This window comes from Ascidiella aspersa, chromosome 5, assembly GCF_963924565.1.
Source record: "Ascidiella aspersa chromosome 5, kaAscAspe10.2, whole genome shotgun sequence".
NCBI classification, from domain to species: domain Eukaryota; kingdom Metazoa; phylum Chordata; class Ascidiacea; order Phlebobranchia; family Ascidiidae; genus Ascidiella; species Ascidiella aspersa.
In genome coordinates, this window is record NC_139451.1 from 19,755,294 (window position 1) to 19,776,734 (window position 21,441).

General features: G+C 39.2%; 2 protein-coding genes across 3 annotated transcripts in view; both read left to right on the forward strand.

Annotated features, from left to right (window-relative positions):
* Nucleotides 1–2,126: 2,126 nt before the first annotated feature.
* LOC146145269 (uncharacterized) overlaps nucleotides 2,127–21,441 on the forward strand; it is a 60,528-nt gene continuing 41,213 nt past the window's right edge. For both annotated transcript variants that reach the window (XM_083390013.1, XM_083390014.1), the window contains exons 1-2: nucleotides 2,127–2,283; nucleotides 8,556–8,708. In XM_083390013.1, coding sequence (XP_083246139.1) covers nucleotides 2,142–2,283; nucleotides 8,556–8,708 — 295 coding nt within the window. In that variant the 5' untranslated portion in view covers nucleotides 2,127–2,141. The remainder of the gene's footprint in view (nucleotides 2,284–8,555; nucleotides 8,709–21,441) is intronic.
* Nucleotides 10,887–14,203, forward strand: LOC146145270 (delta-1-pyrroline-5-carboxylate synthase-like). The gene has a single exon (XM_083390015.1). The coding sequence runs from the start codon at nucleotides 10,901–10,903 to the stop codon at nucleotides 13,274–13,276; it is 2,376 nt and encodes a 791-aa protein (XP_083246141.1). The 5' UTR covers nucleotides 10,887–10,900; the 3' UTR covers nucleotides 13,277–14,203.

Here is a 21,441-nt window from a genome sequence, read left to right on the forward strand (position 1 = left end):
CAAAACCATTTAATGTATTTTTTAAATAGTTGCTAACTTAAATAACACGTTTATGATAACGTGACGTCATCAAACCATTATTCTTTAACATAACTGTTGTTTTCCAGCCAACACATGCGCAAGTAACCTTAGGTGACCAGGAACGCCGGAGAAGGAGGGCGCGGGGGGCAAAAGTGCCCTTTTTATGAAAAAAGAGCTACGGAAAAATGCAAAAAAATCGTAAAATGACATGGTTGACATTTGTTAAAACAATTTTGGTACCATTTTAAGCCAATCTACATTTTAAGCCAATCCAATCTAGTACCCCCGAGCCCCCAATATTTCGGCTCGCTACGCTCGCCTGCGGTCTATGTTGCCCTTACCAAAAAAGTCGCCCCCCTTACCCTGAAATCGCTCCGGCGTCCCTGGGTGAAACCCGGTATAATTGCACTTTTGGGTTTAAATTGGTTAAACTTTCAATTTAAAATGATACATAAACGTATTAGGCACAGAAAATATTTCACATCTCTCTCGAAATAATGGCCTTCATACTCCAGTTTAAGACAAAATGCAGTTTATAGAGTATAAGAGTCACACGGCCCAACGTGCCATGGTATGCAAATTGCATAAGCTAAATAGATTTCCTCAAAACGAAAAAAAGCTAAAAAAAATTGAAAAAGAAATCCTTAAAAAAAGCAAAGAAGTCACAAACGGCCCAAAAACAAAATAAAATCTACTTACATAATAAAATCTGCAATGGCTTTCAGTGTACATAATAAAAGTTATTATTATAGTTTGTTGGGGTATGTAAAGGCAATATTACAGTGTGTAGGGTATGTGAAACTATGTTGTTTTAGTTTTCCATATGAAACAATTTTTAGTGATTAATTCAGTTTAGGTGAAAAATCATTACTGTACCGGGAATCTATGTTTGCTGTTTTATTAAAAGGAACATATAATGGCATACTTGACGGCTTGAAAACTTAATTTGGTTCTGTAAATTAAGGTTTTGATTAGAATACCTCTTTGGTAATATTGGTGGAAAGGTCTGTGAACAATATGATATGATGTTACGCCACAAAGGCATTAAAAGAACGCCATTCCTGCCCCGGAACGAAATGTGCTATCAGTTTTGCAGGCATAGCGCCTCGAGAATTTGTCTCGGATTTAGGGATTTGGGTGCGCACCGTTTTTTTTTCTTTGTTTTGACCTGCTTTTTAAGGATGCAAGCTGGTAAGTTTAATATCGCAGGATGTCAAACTAGGATTTACTTTGTAACAAGAGTGAGCGCTAGAGTTACCGACCGTCTTTTGGCCTTTCGTGGGATCAGGGTCTTGACCTTTTTATGACTTTTATGCGTTGGCTGTCGGCCGTTATTTGAAAGGCCTCTCCGGGCTTACTGTATGTGTTAAAGAAAATAGTATTATAAGTGACGTTTTTAGCAAGTTTTGCTCTTGCGTTCCATCGGGCAGATAAAAGGGGGGGGGGGGGGGGGGGTTACGTAAACCTGATGCCCAGATAAGCCTATAAGACAACAAGTTAATGTTGTACTCATTTTGTTTTTCACAATCTAGAGGAAGTTGTGCGATAGAAGGCTGTTTTCCATCTGGAAAAGATAACCTATCTATGCTACTTTTCGTACTTTTTGTTATTAAATTAAAAACTTTTATTCTCTGTTTACAGGAGCTTTGTGCGAAGGTGATATGCGCCTTTTGCAATACATATTTACACAGATACTTTAAAGTTATCAGGGTTGACTCGTGTTTATAATGATTGATTGCGTATAATTAGGGCGCAGGTCTGTATTTGCGCGAATATAAGCATGTGTGTTTGGATTAGGGATAAAAATGCGAATGTGTTTCACTGTTACGTTACCATTTGTATTTGTATCTTTTCAAAGGTTTCAAAGGTTTCAAAGGTCCAAATTACATCGCTTGCGTTCTAATGGTTGTGCAGTCGCTCCTAATCGTGTAGTTCGCCTGATTAAGCATTAAAAGGCAATGTTTCGTGTCTCGTTATGTATCAAGGTTCACACGGCATGTTCGTGGCAAGCTGCTCTGGTGTGCCATTCTTAAAGGTTGTGTTAATCCGAACGCTATAATTTATTTGAATTGCAGCTAAAGCCCCTTTATTTAGATAAAAATAAATTCTTTATACTGTATATGAAGTTTTACCCGCTTCATTTAACGCTTTATGACGACACAATGGTGATGACAGAGAAATGGCGGCGAACTGTTGAATTGGGCTTTGGAGTCTGCTGGTTGCTGCTAAACCTAACAGAAGCTTTTGACAACTCTACCAACGGTAAGTTGATATGCTAAGTGCTCTTTTGGTCGTCCTTTTTGCGGCACCACGGAATGGCCCGCGTTAAACAGGTGCAGCGAGTTTTACAACCGCCGCGAACTGCCCTTTGGCTGAACCGTGCAAAGGCAATTTACTCCCAAGTCACCAATGTGTTAGTTCATTGCAGTTTTCGTGTGACGTGCGGATGTTGCACAAGCAGTAAACTCGACACTGTTCCTCCTGTTTTGGCTTAATGAGTTTATACAGCCACTCAAGAACCTTAACGGGACGACTTGGCCTGTGTGATCTTTATGACGCAATAGAGCTACCACGTGCAAAGTCGCTGCCAAAGTAAAGTCAAATTTGATATTTCCAGTGTTGTAAAGAAGTCATTTTGAAATGACTTAGGTCCTATTTAAGTCATTTGAAAAATAACTAAGTCAAGTCAAGTTCCAGTCAAGTCGTGGTGAGAGCAAGTCATGTTATTGATATAAAAGTAAAACTGTTAAACTATTAAAATTGGTAAACTCGTACGATTATTAGCAACAATTTAACTAAAAAAATAACACAAACGTTATATACAGCATTAATAGTGTTTAATGTGCAAAACTTGAGATAAATTCTAATTAAAAACACTTAATTTAATCCCAAGTTATTTGACAAAATGACTTGAACGCACTTAAGTCAACTCATGCATTACAACTAGGGATGTTCAAAGTAGAATCCCAAGGTATTCTAGAATAATAGGTTTCGAATCTAGAATAACGAATCCAGAATAGCGAATCCTAGTATATTTTTATTAAATTATTTATCCTCAATTTTGTTTGGGGAAGGGATTAATCTTAATCTACCCTACAGGGCCCACAATCACAGCAATAAATCGCCCAAACAATTTGCTAACATGTGTACATTATAAAAAAATCTCCCATATGTTTAGCATTCTTAACAACTGTCATCTGAAGCCGTTCTGTAAACTGTAATATTTAAACTGTCCAGGTTGTTGCCAAAACTTTTTGCCAATAGTGAGTACAATGCAACACTGCACACAGAAGTCTTAAGCAATTCGGTCCTGTTTTTGAAAGTATTGTTGAGTCTTCTTAGTGATTCTTTTTTGACTAGTCAAATGATGTACTGCAAAGAATACAAAGTTACTATTGATATAACGAATTCTTGACAATTACGTTGTGCATAACTGCATAACTTCGCTGAATATTGGCCTAAAGTTGACCTTAAGTAACCCCATAGAGTATTTTGTGGGCGGCCAGCACGTTTTGCAACGTAATATTACTTTTGCAACTTAACACATTTAGGGAATTTGCGAACTCCACACCAGACATTACATGTTAGCCTCTCGCCCAATAACGCTTGATTGACACTTAATTATTAGACGAACGTTATCGCGAGACGCGGTAATTGGTCGCCCAAAAAACGCTGACACTGCACTACCAGGTTACATTTAAAGCAAGCACTATAAATTGGTCGCCGCAGCGACAGGCCAACTTACCACACGCGTTTGTACAATTAGGCGCGACGGTCGGCGGTAAAACGTTAAATTATATCGGTTCCAATTACCCGAAATAAACGGCAGAATTGGATTCGAATCTCATCTGGATTCGAATCCAAGGATTCGATATTGTACTTTGAGCATCCCTAATTACAACACTGGATATTTCTGCACAAGCGTATTTTGTATACTTTGTGCTTATGTCGGTGATTCACTTCGAATGAAAGCCACTTGTGATAAACATATTTCCGGGCGACTATTGACTGCAAAAATACTACGACTTGGTGATTGTTTCAAGAATAAACGTCCTTGCAATAAGTGTCAAAAAATCCCACATTCAAGTGTTAAGCGGCAAGCTTCAGCGGTGTTTTGATTTCGAACCTAAATTAACCGTTTTATGTAGGTTTAAAAGGCACAAAACTTTCCTTCTTTGCAGTCAATGTTCTGCGACATCCCAGTCAACTGTAAATCTAATTGTGTCAACAGTTGGCTGCGGCCCGTGGCTCGTTCAGTAAATCGCGACCACAAATTGTTTTGTTATCCTTTCAACCGCGTCGCGGTCTCATCCATCACCAAGTCCACGAAGGCGGCTTGAATGCAAGTTGTTTGGTTAAACGCAACTTTCTTGCTCAATTTGTCACGAAGTGTGTTATCTTAGTATGGACCACAATCGGTATGCTGGCTTCAGGACTTCCTTTTTTTTAATTTAGCTGCATGTTTTTGTTTACTCGCGCACATGGAACGCGATACTATGCGAAAAACCCAAGCTGCGCGATTTACGTTTTACGAGGAATGGCACATATTACCAGACAGTCAAACTGATCGAGTAACGGGTTGCGATCTTACTCGTCTGAGTAAAGTATTGTGCACTAGAATTTTTAGGGTAACGCGTGACCAACCACGCGAAATTTATCCGAGTACTATACTGGCCCGAGTAATGAGTAAGGCGCTGTTAGGTTATGCAGAATTTACCCTAATACTAGACTCACATTAATGGCGATTTTGGCGCGAAAATCTAAGTATATGCGGACCTAAGTACGTGCTTATATACTGGCCCAATGACCCCCAAATCTCTATAGTTTTGAAGCAATCCACAACATTTCCTTTGTGCATTTTGCCAAAGCCGTTAAAAGTAGTTTCATGGAATAAAATTAATAGCAGGAGAAATATATTCCACCGATTGCCCGACAAGTGTTGACATATCGTTGATAAAATCGGCAAGGAATGGTTTAGCGTTGCATACGACGGTAGCAAAATCGTTTCATCCATACGCTCAGCTTGGCATGTTTAAAAAGCCTCATAAAACTGTCAAATGAGTTTTTCTGCACCACTATATATTAAATCACATGACTTTGTGTTTTAAGAAGAAACTACTATAACGTAGATTGCAAATTAAAGCCTACTTAAATTGACATGTAATAAAAAAAAACCTCAAAACTGTTAAATTTGTACTTGTTAAGATATTATATAATGAATTACATTAAGTTGTGGTTGAAAGTTAAAGAATAAAAAACAATAACATAGAATGTAGATTAAAGCCTACATAAATTAGCATGTAAAAAGTCACTTAAGTCTGATTTGTATTCCTTCACCATTGTATAATAAATTACATGACATGTGCTTAAAGATCAAAATGTAATTGCATAGATTACAGCTTAAGCTTGCCTAAATTGGGTTAATTCAATCCAGGCCCCCTAATGTGTGCTAAGGTATTTTTTGCCTGAGTTTGGACCGCGGATTTTATTTTTGCCCTACCTTGCCGTTGTCAAACTTATCGTATAACGCCGCTCGGTCGCTCGCACATAAAAGCATGCTGAGGGCTTTTGCGGGGTCGAAAATAGGTCAAACGCGAAACGTCCCGGACAGTTATATTTCCGCCACATCGCAAACGCGTTGCACGTCTGCCTTGCGGCTTAAGTGAGTGCGACACCGAGCCGATATCAGAGAGAACTTCGTTACAAATCGAATAAACCGGGACAGCTGTCGAGACCGTGGCCAAAATGACATCGCAATCGATTGCCGCTTGCCGAACACCGAAAGCGCGCGCCTCGATTTCTTTATTGTCGAAGTTTACCGCAGGCGGATCGCGCCTTTTATCACGTGCACTCTTGGATCGATATGATCGAATGTGTTTATCTGTATATCGTATGCTAAAGTTTGTGTGTGACTCTATGGCAGAGGTGTCCAACACGCGACCGGCGTACAAATGTGGCACGCAACCTAATAAATATTGGCACGCAAACCCCCGGAAAATACTAAATTTGTTAGACAGCCAATTGCCATTGTTTATTCACAGTATAAAATAATCGCGGCAATCACGACAACTAACAATTACTTTTGATATTATAAAATTATACTGTAGTGGAGGCTAGCATTCACTTAACTATAATAGCTTGGTGTGAAGAAGCGAAAGTCAGCTCACCGACGGACACTTGATGCAGAAATGCGCATTTCTACTACACAACTTAAGGCCAATCTATCTTTAGATATGGCTGAAAACAAAGTTTGCCAAGCGGCAATTTGGTCAATTATGAATGGTTTACTTGATTAAGTAAACAAATGTTTTTTCATGTGTAAATAAATGTTTTTTCGAAAAAGGCGCTTTTAAGATTAAAAAGAATTGTTACGAAACTTTGGCACGGCAAGAAGTTATCAGATAAAAATTGGCACGCCGGCTTGTTTGAATTGTACATCCCTGCATGGCGTACTTCTGTCGGTTCGGCAAACGACATGCCAACGTCATGAACAATTTCCCTTTGTAAAAGTTGGAAAGTACAGGCACCGCTTCTTGACCCCATAACGTATCGAATAAGGTACCAGGTCGCGAGACGAAAAAGGTGTGAAGTCACTGGGCGATGTGCAACCTTGCCCTTCGAATTTGAACACGCCGTAGCAATACAACTTACTCGCTACAGCTTGAATTATTCTTATCAATGCAGCGGAAGTATTCGGTCGGTGCCCACCCTCCTTTGTCGTTAACAAAGGTCACTTTTTGATCTTTGACAAAATGATTCGTTATCCGAACTAGGTTGCAAAAAACGATATGCAGTATATGTTAATGCAATAGCTTAATTGAAAGTTGGAAAACTTACCTTTCTTGGGCGTATAACACAGCGTTAACAGAGTGAGAAAAAATAAATGTTGTTGTATGAACAAGTAAGCAATCCGAATTTTAAACACGACTTAAAATATCGGTTACTTTTGTCACCATATTGTTTGCCGCTAAATTGAATACGAGTAAATCGCGCATGAAGAACGGTCTAAAAACAACTAAAAAGTGTGTAAAGTTTCACTTTAGGAAGTTTGTCTAATACGTTTTTTTCTGACGTACCACGTAGTAGAAAAGTCCATCTGATTCTTATAGTATTCAAATCTGATGAAAAAAAACAGTAAATAACTTATCAGGGCTGGGCAACAACGTGTGTATTTTTTTTCCTACCAAGATTTATTTAATGTTTTGTATAGTTTTTCCAAATCACATATTCTCTTCTACTGGCAACAATCCAACAGTTTTTTTCTAATATGCTGCGAAAATATTCTGTTGCTAATATATATTTATGGGATTACGCACCATTCCCGCTTTTTAATAATTTTTTTACGTATGCGTAGTATTCGACCTTGTTTCGACGCTTAGGGTGCAGTTGTACCCTTTAAAATGTTTCATGTGAAATTGCTTTGCGTTGAACAAGCAAGCGGAAATTACTAACGATTCGCCTGGCTTGACAAAAGACTGGTTACCTTTAGCTCGATCCAGTTTTAAAGTTCGCAACGGTTTCGCGTTTCTTTAATCGCCAATACATATGCTTAAGTTAAAATTTCATCTTGGCCAGAAAAAGCAAAGCGTTTTATTTTAGTGTCTTTTTGAAGAATTTAAAGTCTTACCGTTGATACAGTTATTTGTTGTGTTGTTAATTGTTTTAAATTGGGAAACGATTGTTTTTTACACGGTAAATCCACAAACAACGGTAGCTTATCGTAACGAAATAAATCAGTCGCGAGTATAAGAATTTATTTCATGAAGACATTTCTTTTTGAATAGTAAAATACAGTGTTAGGTCTAGCTCGTTGGCAAACGCGCAATCAAAGATGCATTAACATAGAGTTTGGGTAAGCAATATAAAACTTAAAATTTAATATTTTGTACGACTGGGTGATATCGAGAAATGACAGTTTTTTACAAGGTTGAGTTGACGAAAATCGCTGATGTATTAATTACCCTCTCGAAATTTCGAGTTAGTTGCTTATACTTTCAACAAGACTTTTTTTTGGCGAGACCAATAAATACTAGTTTTTTGGCGAAGCTAGTATTTATTTCCAAAAAATTACTATAGCCATGAAACATGCTGAATTGCCGGTTTAAATAAGGTTTTCCAACAAATTGCAAATTGATCTCGTTAAAAAACGATCATTCCTTATTGGCAAAAGTTAAGGGAACCGCAAATTATCCATGGACTGCATCTGTAAAATGAATTTAATTTTTTGTTTTTTTTGTCTGTTTTTGTAACCTTTGCCTGCAACTACCAAGGAAATGTGAAACATCATCAAACCCAAACGTAAAAACTCTACTTTCGTTTTACTTGCCGTAAAAAAATGTCCTCTTTTTGTGTGCTAAAATATGGTAGCCCTACCTATAACCCTACCGCCGGTTGTTCATCATATAAATTTCTAGGCTTCATAACACGCAGCAACGCAAATTAGGCTTATCCAAACTGTCGTTTGCTCGTCAGCTGCTCTGCGACAGGTTAATCCTGCTTGTTTTTTCAATTGTTTTATACTCTTGAATCTCCAGAATATGGATCTTGCGCCCTGGCCGTCCGCCGCTGTGAGTTCTGGGAGTTTCAGTGCGACAACATGCGATGCATTAACATGCGCAAGTTCTGCGACGGATTTCCAGATTGTCCAGGCGGAGAAGACGAGATACAAGTCAACTACACCGTTCCAGGTAAGATACGTAAATATTCAAGGCGAGTTGTTGCTGATTTGCATGAAATCATGAACCAGCGATCATAAATTTAAGTTACCTGATATGGTGTATCGTATGTTATTTTTTTTTTTATTCGACGTTTGTACTAATAACTATAGCGCTAATTGATTAGCGCTACGAATAACTATAGCGCTAATCCAAGTTATTTTGATAACGGTGAGCTTACAATCATTACGATCCGTTTTTAATTGGCTTTTGAAAATCAATTCGATAATTCACTTATTTTTAGCTTGTGAAGTGCCGTGTGTTTCCACTTTGATTCAATGACATTTACGAATGACTATTTAATTTGAATTTTTTCTAAAATTATTGTTTGAAGTTAAATGCGCCTTGGGTCAGTTTGCGTTTAAACCAGTCGGGTGGATTTAACCGCTCGATGTATCACTCACAACAGAAAAGGTTCGATTTGCAAACGGACGCGTTGCACCAAATCAACATGCGGTGCGTGTTTCACGGCAATTTGCGATTCGGGGTTGCAATTAGCTTGTAATTGGCCCTTTATGCTTCGAAAATCGATGCCGCTGATTGTCCGCCTCCAATGTTTCTCAGCTAAAGAAGCGATACAAACGGAGTGATCACCAACAAAAAGCACAATTCTTTAAGGCATCGCGTCGGATGTTTACTGTCGACATTATCCGAAATTTGACGCCGCCATGCGTTAAATTAGTCATGTTTTAATTTTTTCGCATGTACTTTCGCAAAGGGTTTTATAAAATTGACCATTCAGCTCGAAAACGCGCATGGTGAGTTTAGGACATCGTCGTGTATGAGCTTGTATTTGAAAAGGCTAACTTGACGTGCTACACAAGAATAAGATGTACACACAAATGTAAGACTGTCTACAGCAAATTGCCATATACTGGTTTAATATCACGCGGTCTCTACGAAATCGCTAAACGGAATAAAAAGTAAATGGAATCAGCAACTTCATAAATCAGTTTTCTTGCAGGCTGGTCGTTTCCTTAGGTAATCTATCGCTTTTTATATTTTGTTGGCGGCCTCCTAATTTCCGGTGTTGAGTTTCGTGGGTGTGCAGTGCACGGTGACTAACATGCGGAAAAAAAACAAACATGCGGAAATTATACTATTTGGATACCTATGGTTGTTTAAAAGTGGTGCCACAAGCCTACAAATGCCTTTTTTCTGCCTACAGCCTTTAAAACCTACATGCCTTTAGCTTATATCCAACGTTCATATGCATTGAGCTGTGTTGACAAAACTGAGTTAAGCGTTTTCAATATACACCTATATTGGAAACTTGACTTAGGATATACGTGTTTCTCACACGCGTCACAGTTTTTGTGTGTTTTTCTCTCGCCAGACATAGTTTTCCCAGTAGCTTTACGCAATAGTTTTTAGAAAACCATCCCGCCACGAAATGTTTCATCAGAAAAAAAACAATTCCCTGTAGGTTCATAGTAACGTCTCTCGTGTGACGAAAACCGATCTTAAACAGCTATTTTAGTCAATCGTACCCCCACAGGCTGTGGTGGGTGGCGGGCGGATTTGACTACGTCACTGGTTGCACGCCGCTGTTTTGTGTTCAATGACGCGAAACAGCTCGCAATCTCTCTTTGCTCAAAGCGTTACAGCTGGACTGTTGTTGCTAATGCTGTAGTTATAAACGCTAGGTTGCGATTTGTTGGTTAGTTGATTTGCTAATACGGTGTTACTTATAAGATTGGTAACAGGTAGGGTTAGCTAACTTGTTAACAATATTTTCGACATGTTGTTATTTTTTGTAGATATACTGCTCAGCAAAAACGTATATTTTTTATTTGTTGTGCTTGTGCCTATGGTGTTATTGCAAACGTAGTTCTTTTAACAGATTCAGTTTTTATTCTATACTTAATAAGATGGTAATATATATATATATATATATAGCCAATGAAATGGCAAAGTAAGAGTTTATTTGCTAGTCAGCTCAGCTTAAGACAGTCATATATATTTTTTAAATTGACCCATAGGTCAACCAGATAATCTACAGAGTAGTCAGTAGTATTATGTTTTTTATCCAACATCCCAATATTTTTTACACAAATAATATAGGATTTCAAGAAATTCTATATATTTAACAGATATATATTTATTTCACTATTGATGACATAAGCATTAATTTTGATTTAACAGGAAAACAGCAGCTAATAAAAATGACCATTATTAGGATTAATAATTTGGCGAGACAAATTACAAAGTACAAACAATGGAAATCACACATTGGGGCCATAAGAAGACAGTCAACAGTGCAAACAAGTCTGGTATCAAGTGCAAAGGCTCAGGGTTTGCAATCTTCAGAGATCTCACGGAAGTCTAAAATTTTAACAAGAGATGACCTGAACGATGTAGAAAGAGTTGTGGTGAAGCTGGGCAGTGCTGTGCTAACACGAAGCGACCAAGGAGGAATCGCTCTTGGAAGACTCGCTTCAATTGTAGAGCAGGTGGCCGAACTGCATGCTCAAGGAAAAGAAGTTATGATTGTTACTAGCGGCGCTGTTGCCTTTGGTAAGCAACGCCTTGGACGGGAGCTTATGATGAGTCAAAGTGTGAGAGACACCATTCGCAGTCGAAATCCCATCAGTTCCAACACAAGAAGCAACAAAATGAACCAGCAAGTGGACTCCAGGTCTTGTGCTGCTGCTGGCCAGAGTGGCCTTATGTCTTTGTATGAGTCTATGTTTTCTCAGTACGGCATTACAACAGCTCAGGTTCTTGTATCAAAAAGAGATCTTGACAGAGAGCACCGCTCATACTTGCAATCCACACTTGATAATCTACTTGCAATGTCAATTGTGCCGATCATCAACACAAATGATGCTGTTGTGCCTTTGCCTGATCCTGAAGTGGATGTTGATGGTGCTATTTCAATTAAAGACAATGACAGTCTTGCAGCTAGGTTGGCAGTACAAACCAGTACTGACTTATTAGTGCTTATGTCGGATGTAGATGGACTTTTCACTGCACCCCCAGGAACTGAAAACTCAAAGCTTATCAGCACCTTTTCTTTAACTGACAATACTGATTCTATAGAGTTCGGGAAAAAGTCTTCTGTTGGTACCGGAGGAATGGACTCCAAGCTACAAGCAGCTGTATGGTCACTTCAGCATGGCACATCTGTTGTTATTTGCAATGGCTTTAGCAGAGGCTTGGCCATATTGGATATTGTAAGGGGACGCAAAGTTGGAACGTTTTTCACAGAAGCAGATAATGGAAATACGGATACCAGCAGTCAAGCCAGTTCTGCCAAAGAAGGGAGCAGAAAGTTGCAGCAGCTGGCTGTTGCAGATAGAAAGGAAATTCTATACAAGCTAGCCGACCTGTTGGAAGAAAAAGAGCAAGATATAATGTCTGCAAATCATATTGATGTTGCTGCGGCCAAGAAGTTTTGCAATCTCTCACAAGCACTCATGGATAGGCTGGTGCTGTCGCCTGCCCGTCTGAGAGAACTTGCAAAAGGAGTTCGCCAGGTGGCTGACAAAAGTGCTCAGCTTGTGGGGCGCGTTTTGTCTAAACGCAAGCTTGCCAATGGTATTTTTGCAGAGCAGATTACCGTGCCAATCGGCGTGCTGTTAATTATATTTGAATCCCGACCAGATTGTTTGCCCCAGATCGCTTCTCTAGCTATTGCAACAGGCAATGGTGTGCTTTTAAAAGGTGGAAGTGAGAGTAAAAATACCAACAGATGTCTTAATGCTATCGTGGAAGAGGCCCTTGCTTTACATGGCTGTTCAGATGCAGCACAGCTAATCGAAGGCAGAGACAAGGTATCGGACCTCATTGAAGATGCCGCTGGGAACATTGACCTCATTATCCCCAGAGGTTCTTCAGACATGGTCCGCGGAATTCAGAATATGGCGGCAGGTACCTCTGTGCCAGTACTGGGCCATAGCGAGGGCATTTGCCATGTATATGTAGATCGAGACTGTAGCGTAGACATGGCTACCAGAGTGGTGCAGGATGCCAAGTGTAACTATCCAGCTGCTTGCAATGCCCTGGAGACTCTACTGATCCACAAGGATTTGATACACACGTCCATGTTCAAACAGATCAATGATGTTTTGCAAGCTGAAGGCGTGAAAATCCACTTGGGCCCAGAATTAGCCTCAAGGCTACTTTTTTCGCCAGCAACTGCTGCCTCCTTAAAAAAAGAATACTCTGCTCTTGAGTGTACCGTTGAGGTCGTCGACAATGTCGAGGACGCTGTCCAACACATACATGACTACGGTAGCTCACACACTGACACAATAGTCACTAACAATGAGGAAAACGCTGAATACTTCTTAAATAATGTTGACAGTGCCTGTGTGTTTCATAATGTCAGTACAAGATTTGCCGATGGCCAAAGATTAGGGCTTGGGGCTGAAGTAGGGGTGAGCACAACCAGGATTCATGCAAGGGGGCCAGTAGGGGCAGAGGGCCTGCTTACTTACAAGTGGATTGTCAGAGGGGACGGACACATTGTTCGGGACTTTGGGCCGGATGGAACTCTGGAGTTTGAACATTTGGACTTGCCAATTTGCAACAAATAAAAATGTGTATAGTTTTAGGTTTTACCGTTGTGTTATTTCATAACTGCACAAATATACTTTGCTATTTATATTACTGGCGGCTTTTTAAATGTGTATGTTTTCATAGATTGGTGCCAAACAACTGTGTTGTACTTTTACTGCTTTTTTAAACTAAGGTTGTTTTTAATGAAGCCTAACTAAAAACTTTTTGTATTTTATTTTTTGGGTACTTTTATCTTATGTTTTGTGCTGTGCAGTACCTATCCTGGTTTTAAATCCATAAATCTCTATTTTACAAACTAAATATCTTAGTTTTTAATTTATGGTATTATCTTGTTTAAAAGTAAGTGTTTAATGTGTGACAGGAATTGGTACTTTTCTACAGTTCCATTTTAAAATAAAGGCATTTTTCCCTATCCCAACATAAAAAAAACTTGCTAATGTTACTTAACCTTATTCCAAAATACTACTGCCATTATTTCTAGTAATGCTTTGCTGGTGGTCACCAAGTAAATCACAATTATTTTTCATACATTCATACTATGAATATGTAAATCATTTAGCAGGTTTACCTACACAACCCTTTTTACAATACCTATTCTATTTTGTCATGTCTTATTTCCACCCCTTTGGTGCCATTTGTGCCTGATTTATTTCTCAATTTTTGTGAAAACAATGATATATTGCATATAAACCTATTTATGTTCATTATGTTTTGTTATTGTTGTTTCATGATTGCATATAATTGGTGCCTTTTATTGGGTAGTTAGTTAATTTGATTTTATTCTCTTTGCATAGCTAAATATTTCTATTGTTATAATTTACTATTTGGTGTCTCTTGTGGTATGATACAATTGTGTATTTTTGGTTATGCTCGTAACTTAGGAGGTAAGCTCATGACATGCGTTTAACACTTTTGCAATATATTATATTGTTATTTTTAATTCTTGTAAGCTGTGCTGTACTGCTTTTGTGTTTTATTAAATTGTCAATCAGTCAATAAAATCATAATAAATCGAAAAAAGCATAGCCGACAAAAAAGCCATTGAAGCCAGGGTTGTTTAAAACGATTATTACTATATAACTTACAAATCAGAAAAAGCAATCATTTTTTCAATTAAGCGGCAAGTTTGAAAGTCATGTAAAAATAACACTATGAAACGTCTAATCCTTTCAGGAAAAGGATTGTTCGCATTAACTTCCCGTGTTATCATCTCTATTCTATCTATGTTCGCTGTTATATCGCAATAACTAATTTTAGTCAATATAATGTGCTATGTCAGCTTGTGTGTAACCTAAGGCCCGCAGAACAGAAACATGTCGCTCGCGGCAAGCTTTAATTTTAGGCACGCGACACTACTCCTAGTTTTATGGCAAATTTAAATGAAAAAAAAGGCATGTACGGCAAAATCAAACCATTATGCGGTATTTACGACATAGGTAACAAACACACAAATAATATTGAAATTGCACAAATAATACAGAAATACAAGAAATACAATTCATTGTCAAAATTAATTTGCCGGATTTTGACCTTGAATATTTGGTTGATCCCATCTATTTTCAACAAGAAAAATTATTCGACATTTTAGTGTCCTCGGAGCACAATTCATTTTATTTTTTAAGTTGGAAATACTCTTCAAACATTTTAGGTAGCCTATTTATCTTCGAATCTACCGGGAATAAGGCCACTAATTCGGTTTTATGATTTTTTTCGCTCGCTTTATTATTTCTTCTGTGTATGACCTTGCAAATTGAAATGTCTGATCTTCATAAGATATCTGGCCCATCAGTATATAATAATAGGTTGTAACCCCGGCTAAAGGATTGCAGGGATAAACTAAAGTAGTTTCGAAAGAAGTCGTGTTTTCATTTACGGTATACTGTAATTGTTAAAGGAATACTAGGAAGCTGAAATAGAACGGTTGGTATTATTTTTTTTTATTGCAGTTACGTTGTTAAACGAGTAATATTACACTTATGTATTACATATTTTTTGAATCCGCTTCGTACCAAAAAACCCACATAAAACTAGAGTTGCTGCTTCAAAACGCAATACACTTACAAATTACAAATCGAGTTTCGCTCCAAAGCCAGGCTACTGTTTTTTGGTGACCCTCTGCTTATTGAACAATTTCGAACCAATTGCCAATTAAAATCTCTCTTTAAAATGTCAATTTCCGAATCGCACCACTTAAAAGTTTTCGTGACCTTCTCTATGTGGTCTTTCGCGCGTCAAAAAGCCATCCCAGTATGGCCTTTTTCCGCCCTGTGCGCGGGTCGCGTCTTGGCAAGTTCGCAAGTACGTGTGCCTGTCGCTGATACCCTATCAAACGACTGGGGCTCGAGTTGGCAGAGAGGTCAGGCCGTCTTAGACCACTGCAGGCGCCCGTTGCCAAATCCGCTGAGACAATTAAACTCTATTGGCTTGCGGGACGATTAAAGCGCCTTCGCCATCCGCAACCAGTCAGAAAGAGTCCCGGAATAACCCGCAGGGAGTCTGATTCACCTTCGTTGTGCTTTATTTGGGATGGAAGGGGCGATGCCTAATTTGGCAAACGGACCCAAGAAAATGACAAATATTAAATAAATGTTAAAATGTACGTTTACAAATTTAAACGATTTCTTAAACTTAAAAATGTATATCAGAGTAAAATAGCCAGCCTAGCTTGCTTTACATGGGTATATTACAAGGATTTTTGTTTAGGCTGGGCATAAAAATCAGGTATGACGTCACAAGATTCGTCATATCGTGAAGTCCTAATTTCAGTAATCTTGAAAGTTGGTGTGCAAACATGTAACTTAGGTTAAGAGAAATTGCGTTTATTTGATATAAAATGGCAAACTTTTTATCTTAGAAGGGGATTTGATGCATTATGCACATAGGAAATGAGCAAACTGCTCTTTTTATATGAAAGCTATTGACTCATCAGCTGAACGGCACCTAATGAAATCACCTAAAAAGGTCGCACGAAATTGAAAAAGCATACATTGCGCGTATCATGTCTTAAAAGTTTGATTGGTGTTAATCACGATACAATGGCCTTATTGTAAAGACGTTATAGATTTTCTTAAACGTCAAAAAATGTATTTATTGGATAACTTGGCAAAAATCGCTGTAAATCCACACGGCGCTGGGCTTTGGATACATAAACAAGATAAATAAAAAAGAAAGGCAAAACAAGATATGTTTTAATATGTAAAATATATTTTCGGTCCATGTAATTAAACGACGCCTTTAGGCTGAAATGATTCCCTTATATGGCCAAAACATACTATTAAATTGACAATATTTTGTTTCCCTGTCATGCTCTTCTGTAACGAGGTTAAACTTACGTTTATCGGTAACTCCCAATGAAACAACAGCAAGTTCGTTTTGTGAAACAACGAAAGAACATAAAAACGCATATAACAAAAGAAACACATGAAACGCATTATTAGTAACTCTGAAAAGGAAGTTAACTGTGAAATTTGTGCCAGACTATATTGCCTTTGATTTTCGAAATGAATCTAAAGCATTCGTGCGAATTTTGGTCAAGGATTTGCCCGCAATTAAGACCTCTTCGACAGCCTTTTGAGGAACAAGGCACCTGAGAAAATAAGCGGCAACTTCTAAACAATATATATAAAATTTTGCGCAATGTATGTTTCAACGAACTTTGTAGGTGATTTCATTAGGTGCCGTTCAGCTGTTAGTTTGCTGATTTTTCTATGTGCGGAATGCATCAAATCTCCTTCTAAGGTGAAAAGTTTTTTAATTTAAAACAAATAAAACGCAATTGTCTCTTAACTTAGGTTCCATGTTTATAAAATTTAGACAAGTATTAAAAGTCATGGTGTCATCTATTTGATGATTCATATATTAGAAAGTGTTACAACAATGTGCCATTGACATAAGAAGCTGACCTTCTTAAATTTCGTGCTGCAAATAGTTTGCATTCCTCTGCCAGCGAGTTTCATTCACATCTTATGCTTGTTGCCGCGTAAAAACGTTTTGTCGGTTGCTGTGGTCAAAAAATGTGCTCAACATGATGTAAAAGAAATATCGAAATGTTGGCGTTATGCCGGCTGTGATATTAAACACGCAAAGACATAACAATCATAAACACATTTGGCTGTTATAAAAACAAATATTTTACGATACAATCGGCATGGAATGTTTACGTTTCGCTGGATTACAATCGGTAAAAGTTTGTTTATGCCCAACTTGTTTCTGTTATGCTGTCAGGCCATTTAGCAATCGCATTTCAGCCACTTAGCAATCGCATTTCAGCCACTTAGCAGTTTAAGTGGTGCAGTAGACACGTTTGTGGGTTTGGTATGTTACCTTTCCACCAATTTATCAAATAAAACCTTAAGGGACACTCATTTTAAAGCAATTTAACTGTCGTATTATGTCAGTGGCACATTGTTATAACACTGTTTAATATATGAATCATCAAATAGGTGACATCATACCTTTAAATAACTGTCTAAATTTTATAAAGCTAAGCGTCTTGCGTGGAATGTCGCGGGCAGTAGTAGTGTATAGCTTAGCCGTAGTCAATGACTTGACTTAAGTGAACTTCTGTCGCTGTTTTCGAATGACTAGACTTGACTTTAGGGGAAAAATGAGTTGACCTTATTCAATTAGACTAATAACTATACTTGGACTTGACTTTGTAGATGACTAAGAAATTCTGAAGGAAATTATAAATAAAAACAACAATGTAATTTTCTAAAAAACGTTAATATTTCTACAACGCCTAACTAAAACGTCCAGTCGTCCAACCATTACGCTCCAAACTTCTTATCTACGTTTATGTGTACGCAGACACCTCGGGAGAAGTTTAGGGCCTGTGCACATTCCCAAACGCTCGTTATATCACGGCGCAATTTGGTTATCGTGTCGAAGTAAAACCCCGAGCAAATAGATGGCGGGAACGCATCCGCAACGCGCGTACACCTTTCTGCGTGCACGTCAGTAGCGTAGGAACCGCGCGCGCAACGCAAGCCGGTCGGCCAACAGGGCGAACAACAGTTATCCTGGCGGCACGCGTCAGTCCGCAAAAGCGCAGGCATATCGCGCACGGCGTTTTTTTGGGTGGGAGCGGTGGGGGAAAAAAGTTTGAACTTTTTTTGTTTAGCTTCTGCCATTGTATAAACTGCTGTATCGAAAACAAATAAATATGCTAGCAAACCGTTTCAAGCAGCAAGTGACTGCCATTTAACGCAATACTCAAAAATCGTTCAGAGAGCAACAATGAAATGACTAAAAAGTAGTAAAACTACATTATTGAGTATAGCAAACGTAATAATAACTAAACCGTTTATGACGCAACAGTGCATGACAATTGAAGGTGTGGCATGCCTGCGATCGACTGTTGTGGTACTGCTCATAAATGCTAAGAAACAAATTATTAAGAGTACAATATTTATAAATTTTAGGGGGGTGGTCTGTGGACCCCTGGCTACGCCTATGGCCGCATGCCGTGTTGTTTTCTTCGCGCGCACGTACGTAATGTTCGCGCGATTCCAAACCTGCAAATGACGGCATGACTTGTCCTTCTGCGCCGCGCCCCAGCCAAGAACGCCCGCGGCCGCGCCTTTGATACGACAGCGATGCTGCGCCGCCGCAAGCAGCTGCATTAGGCAGACCTGTGTGGTGACAGAGGTGCAAGCGAGCGACTGTATGTGAGTGGGAGGGTGTTTTCCAACGGCGTACGCCTAAAGGGCCGGGAAGGTTTTTCTAACTGTGGCCCCTGCTCCTTTTTGGGGGCCACAGGGCAGTGTTTTTTTAGGGGGTGAGGTATTAATTTGTTGGTTGAACTAAATTTGTGGTTTTTAATATGACTTTTATTTTCACGTGACGTGGGGGTTATACTTTGAATGATTGTAAGTTCAACTCAAATTTGTGATTTGTGATATATGTGACGTTTTTTTCAACGCGGAAACTGGGCAAAAGTTCTTGAGAATCCTTATAAGGGGGACGCGCCCCACGAAAGTTTGAAAACCACTACGTTAGGGGTATTATTCTTAAGTGGTCCTTAAAGTAAGCATTCGCCTCTTTAAAGTGCGGAACGATGGTGTAAAAGGTAACGTTGCAGTTGAGCTGTTTTCGAATATGCGTTTACTATATTCGAGCACAAGTGCAAGTACCGTGCCAAAACAAAACTCAAACGACCTGCAGACGCTAGAAATAGGTTATACAGCCCACTGCAAAAGTTTGAAGCATCCCTATGGCCGAATAGGTTTGTAGCTTTTTCGCACAGCCAAGATGAATAGCATTGTGCACCCCCATACATACTGACCCAGTTAAGAACTAGCACGCCGTTCTGCCACGCCAAGTTCAGTTTCAAGGGACAAACTGCACAGCCGCTTAATTGCCCGGTGACTAAGTGCTTGGCGCCTCGACGGTCACGATTTTGCCGCCACTCTTGAAGGAATATCGCATCTACCCGCGATTCAGTGCCAAAGGGGCGCCGCACCGCTCCCCTGTGGGAAATGCGCTTTCTAGTTCTCGTTTAAACCGGTTCGAGGCGGCGCGATGTTGACGCCGATCAGACGTTTGATCGGCGCGCATTTCACGCGTCACGTCACGTCCTAAGATTAGCGCCACAAGTTGTTTGCCCTCGTGAAAGCAAAGCTGAAACACTGAAGACAGAACTCGCTTTTATGTGACCCTCATTTAGACGAATGACTATACGCAGAATTCTTGTAGGCTTCAGGAGGCTTTTGGGTTTGACTTTGTTGGCCACTGGGTTTGACTTTATCCGGAGGAAGTTGTAAATAAAAGCAACAATATAATTTTTTAAAGAATGTTGATATTTCTCAAACGTCTAACCAAAACGTCCAACCATCCAAACTCCGCATCGAAGCAGAACTCGCTTTTATGCGACCCTGAGAGATTTATTAAGGGATACACGGCGGTAAACATTACCTGATCAGGTTTTCCGAAGGAACCCAAGACTGTAAGTGTAACGCGATGTTACAACTTACGGGTAAAAACCAGCAACATATGGCAAACCATTACTACCACGCTCATCATCTGCGTCTCGAAGGATTTTTAGCACCATGAAGTACGCCTGAAAAACACTTTTTGCCATCGATTTGCGCGCCGGTCGAACTGGGTAGATGCCTACCTCGAAAGCATATGAATCACAAACATCTCGCCACCGCATGAGGTTTATCCTGCCCTGATGGCCTTGTGCGATTGGGGGACGAACAAGGCCAGGTTTCGACAAATTGGCCCCATCTTCCGACCTTGCCCTTTCCACGAGGCCGCGAACGAAGTTTATACAAGTCCTATCTTCGCTCGCATCGCAGCGGCTTCGCACTTTTGGTGTCGGTAATTCGCATTTATCGTGTCATCGAACGCCGCATAGTTCTGTGTCATGGAGTTGGAGCGGCGGCGAATCGGCAGTCGCCAAGCCGCCTGTGGGAAACCGGCATGCGTTAAGTATTTGAAAACTATGCAGAATATGCACTCTGTACTGGTCTCTTAGCGCATTGCTGATTTTGTGTGCTGCATTGGAAAAGTGTCTTTATCTTGGTGGCCATTTGGCAAAGTTAACGTGATTAAAAGTGTGGTAATAAATCCGTGCACTTTTGGTCATTTTGCTAAACAACGCTAAAGTATTGTTTGTACTTTACTACCGATCTTCCCAATAGCAACTAGGTCAGACTTGCTGGAATGTTTCGTCTCTTCTGGTATTATCAACCTCTTATATCTAAATGGTCCTATGTAGTACCAGCTTAACGGCCACAATATTTGCGTTTTGCACGGGGCAATAAGCTATAAACTCCCGTAGTGGCACTTGTTTGAAATTCGTGTAAGTGGATAAACTTTAGTTGCTTTAAAGTTAGGTTTTTAATTTTCTTTCCAATAAAGTTAACTCGCAAACACTTTTTAAATTCCGGAAATGATACGCTAATAAAAATGGATTTTAAAAGGACCTCGGTTTCTACAACCCTGGTGGGTAACAAACCTCTGAAGTCTCCAACGAATTTATTATTTTTTGTTTAATGTAAGTCAAAAGTGTGCGCAAATGTAAACTATCCGTACAGCTCTGTCACGTAAAATCGAAATTTTGTTAAAAGACTTTAGCGAGACCCAAATTTGCTGTTGTTGATTTAAAATTATTTTTGCAACACAGCTATAAATAGAAAAAAAATCAGACATCGTATAGTTGTCATAGCGTGTAACG

Excerpts from the sequence above, each read along its gene's own strand:
- LOC146145270 (XM_083390015.1), top strand. The coding sequence starts at position 10,901 with ATGACCATTATTAGGATTAATAATTTGGCGAGACAAATTACAAAGTAC.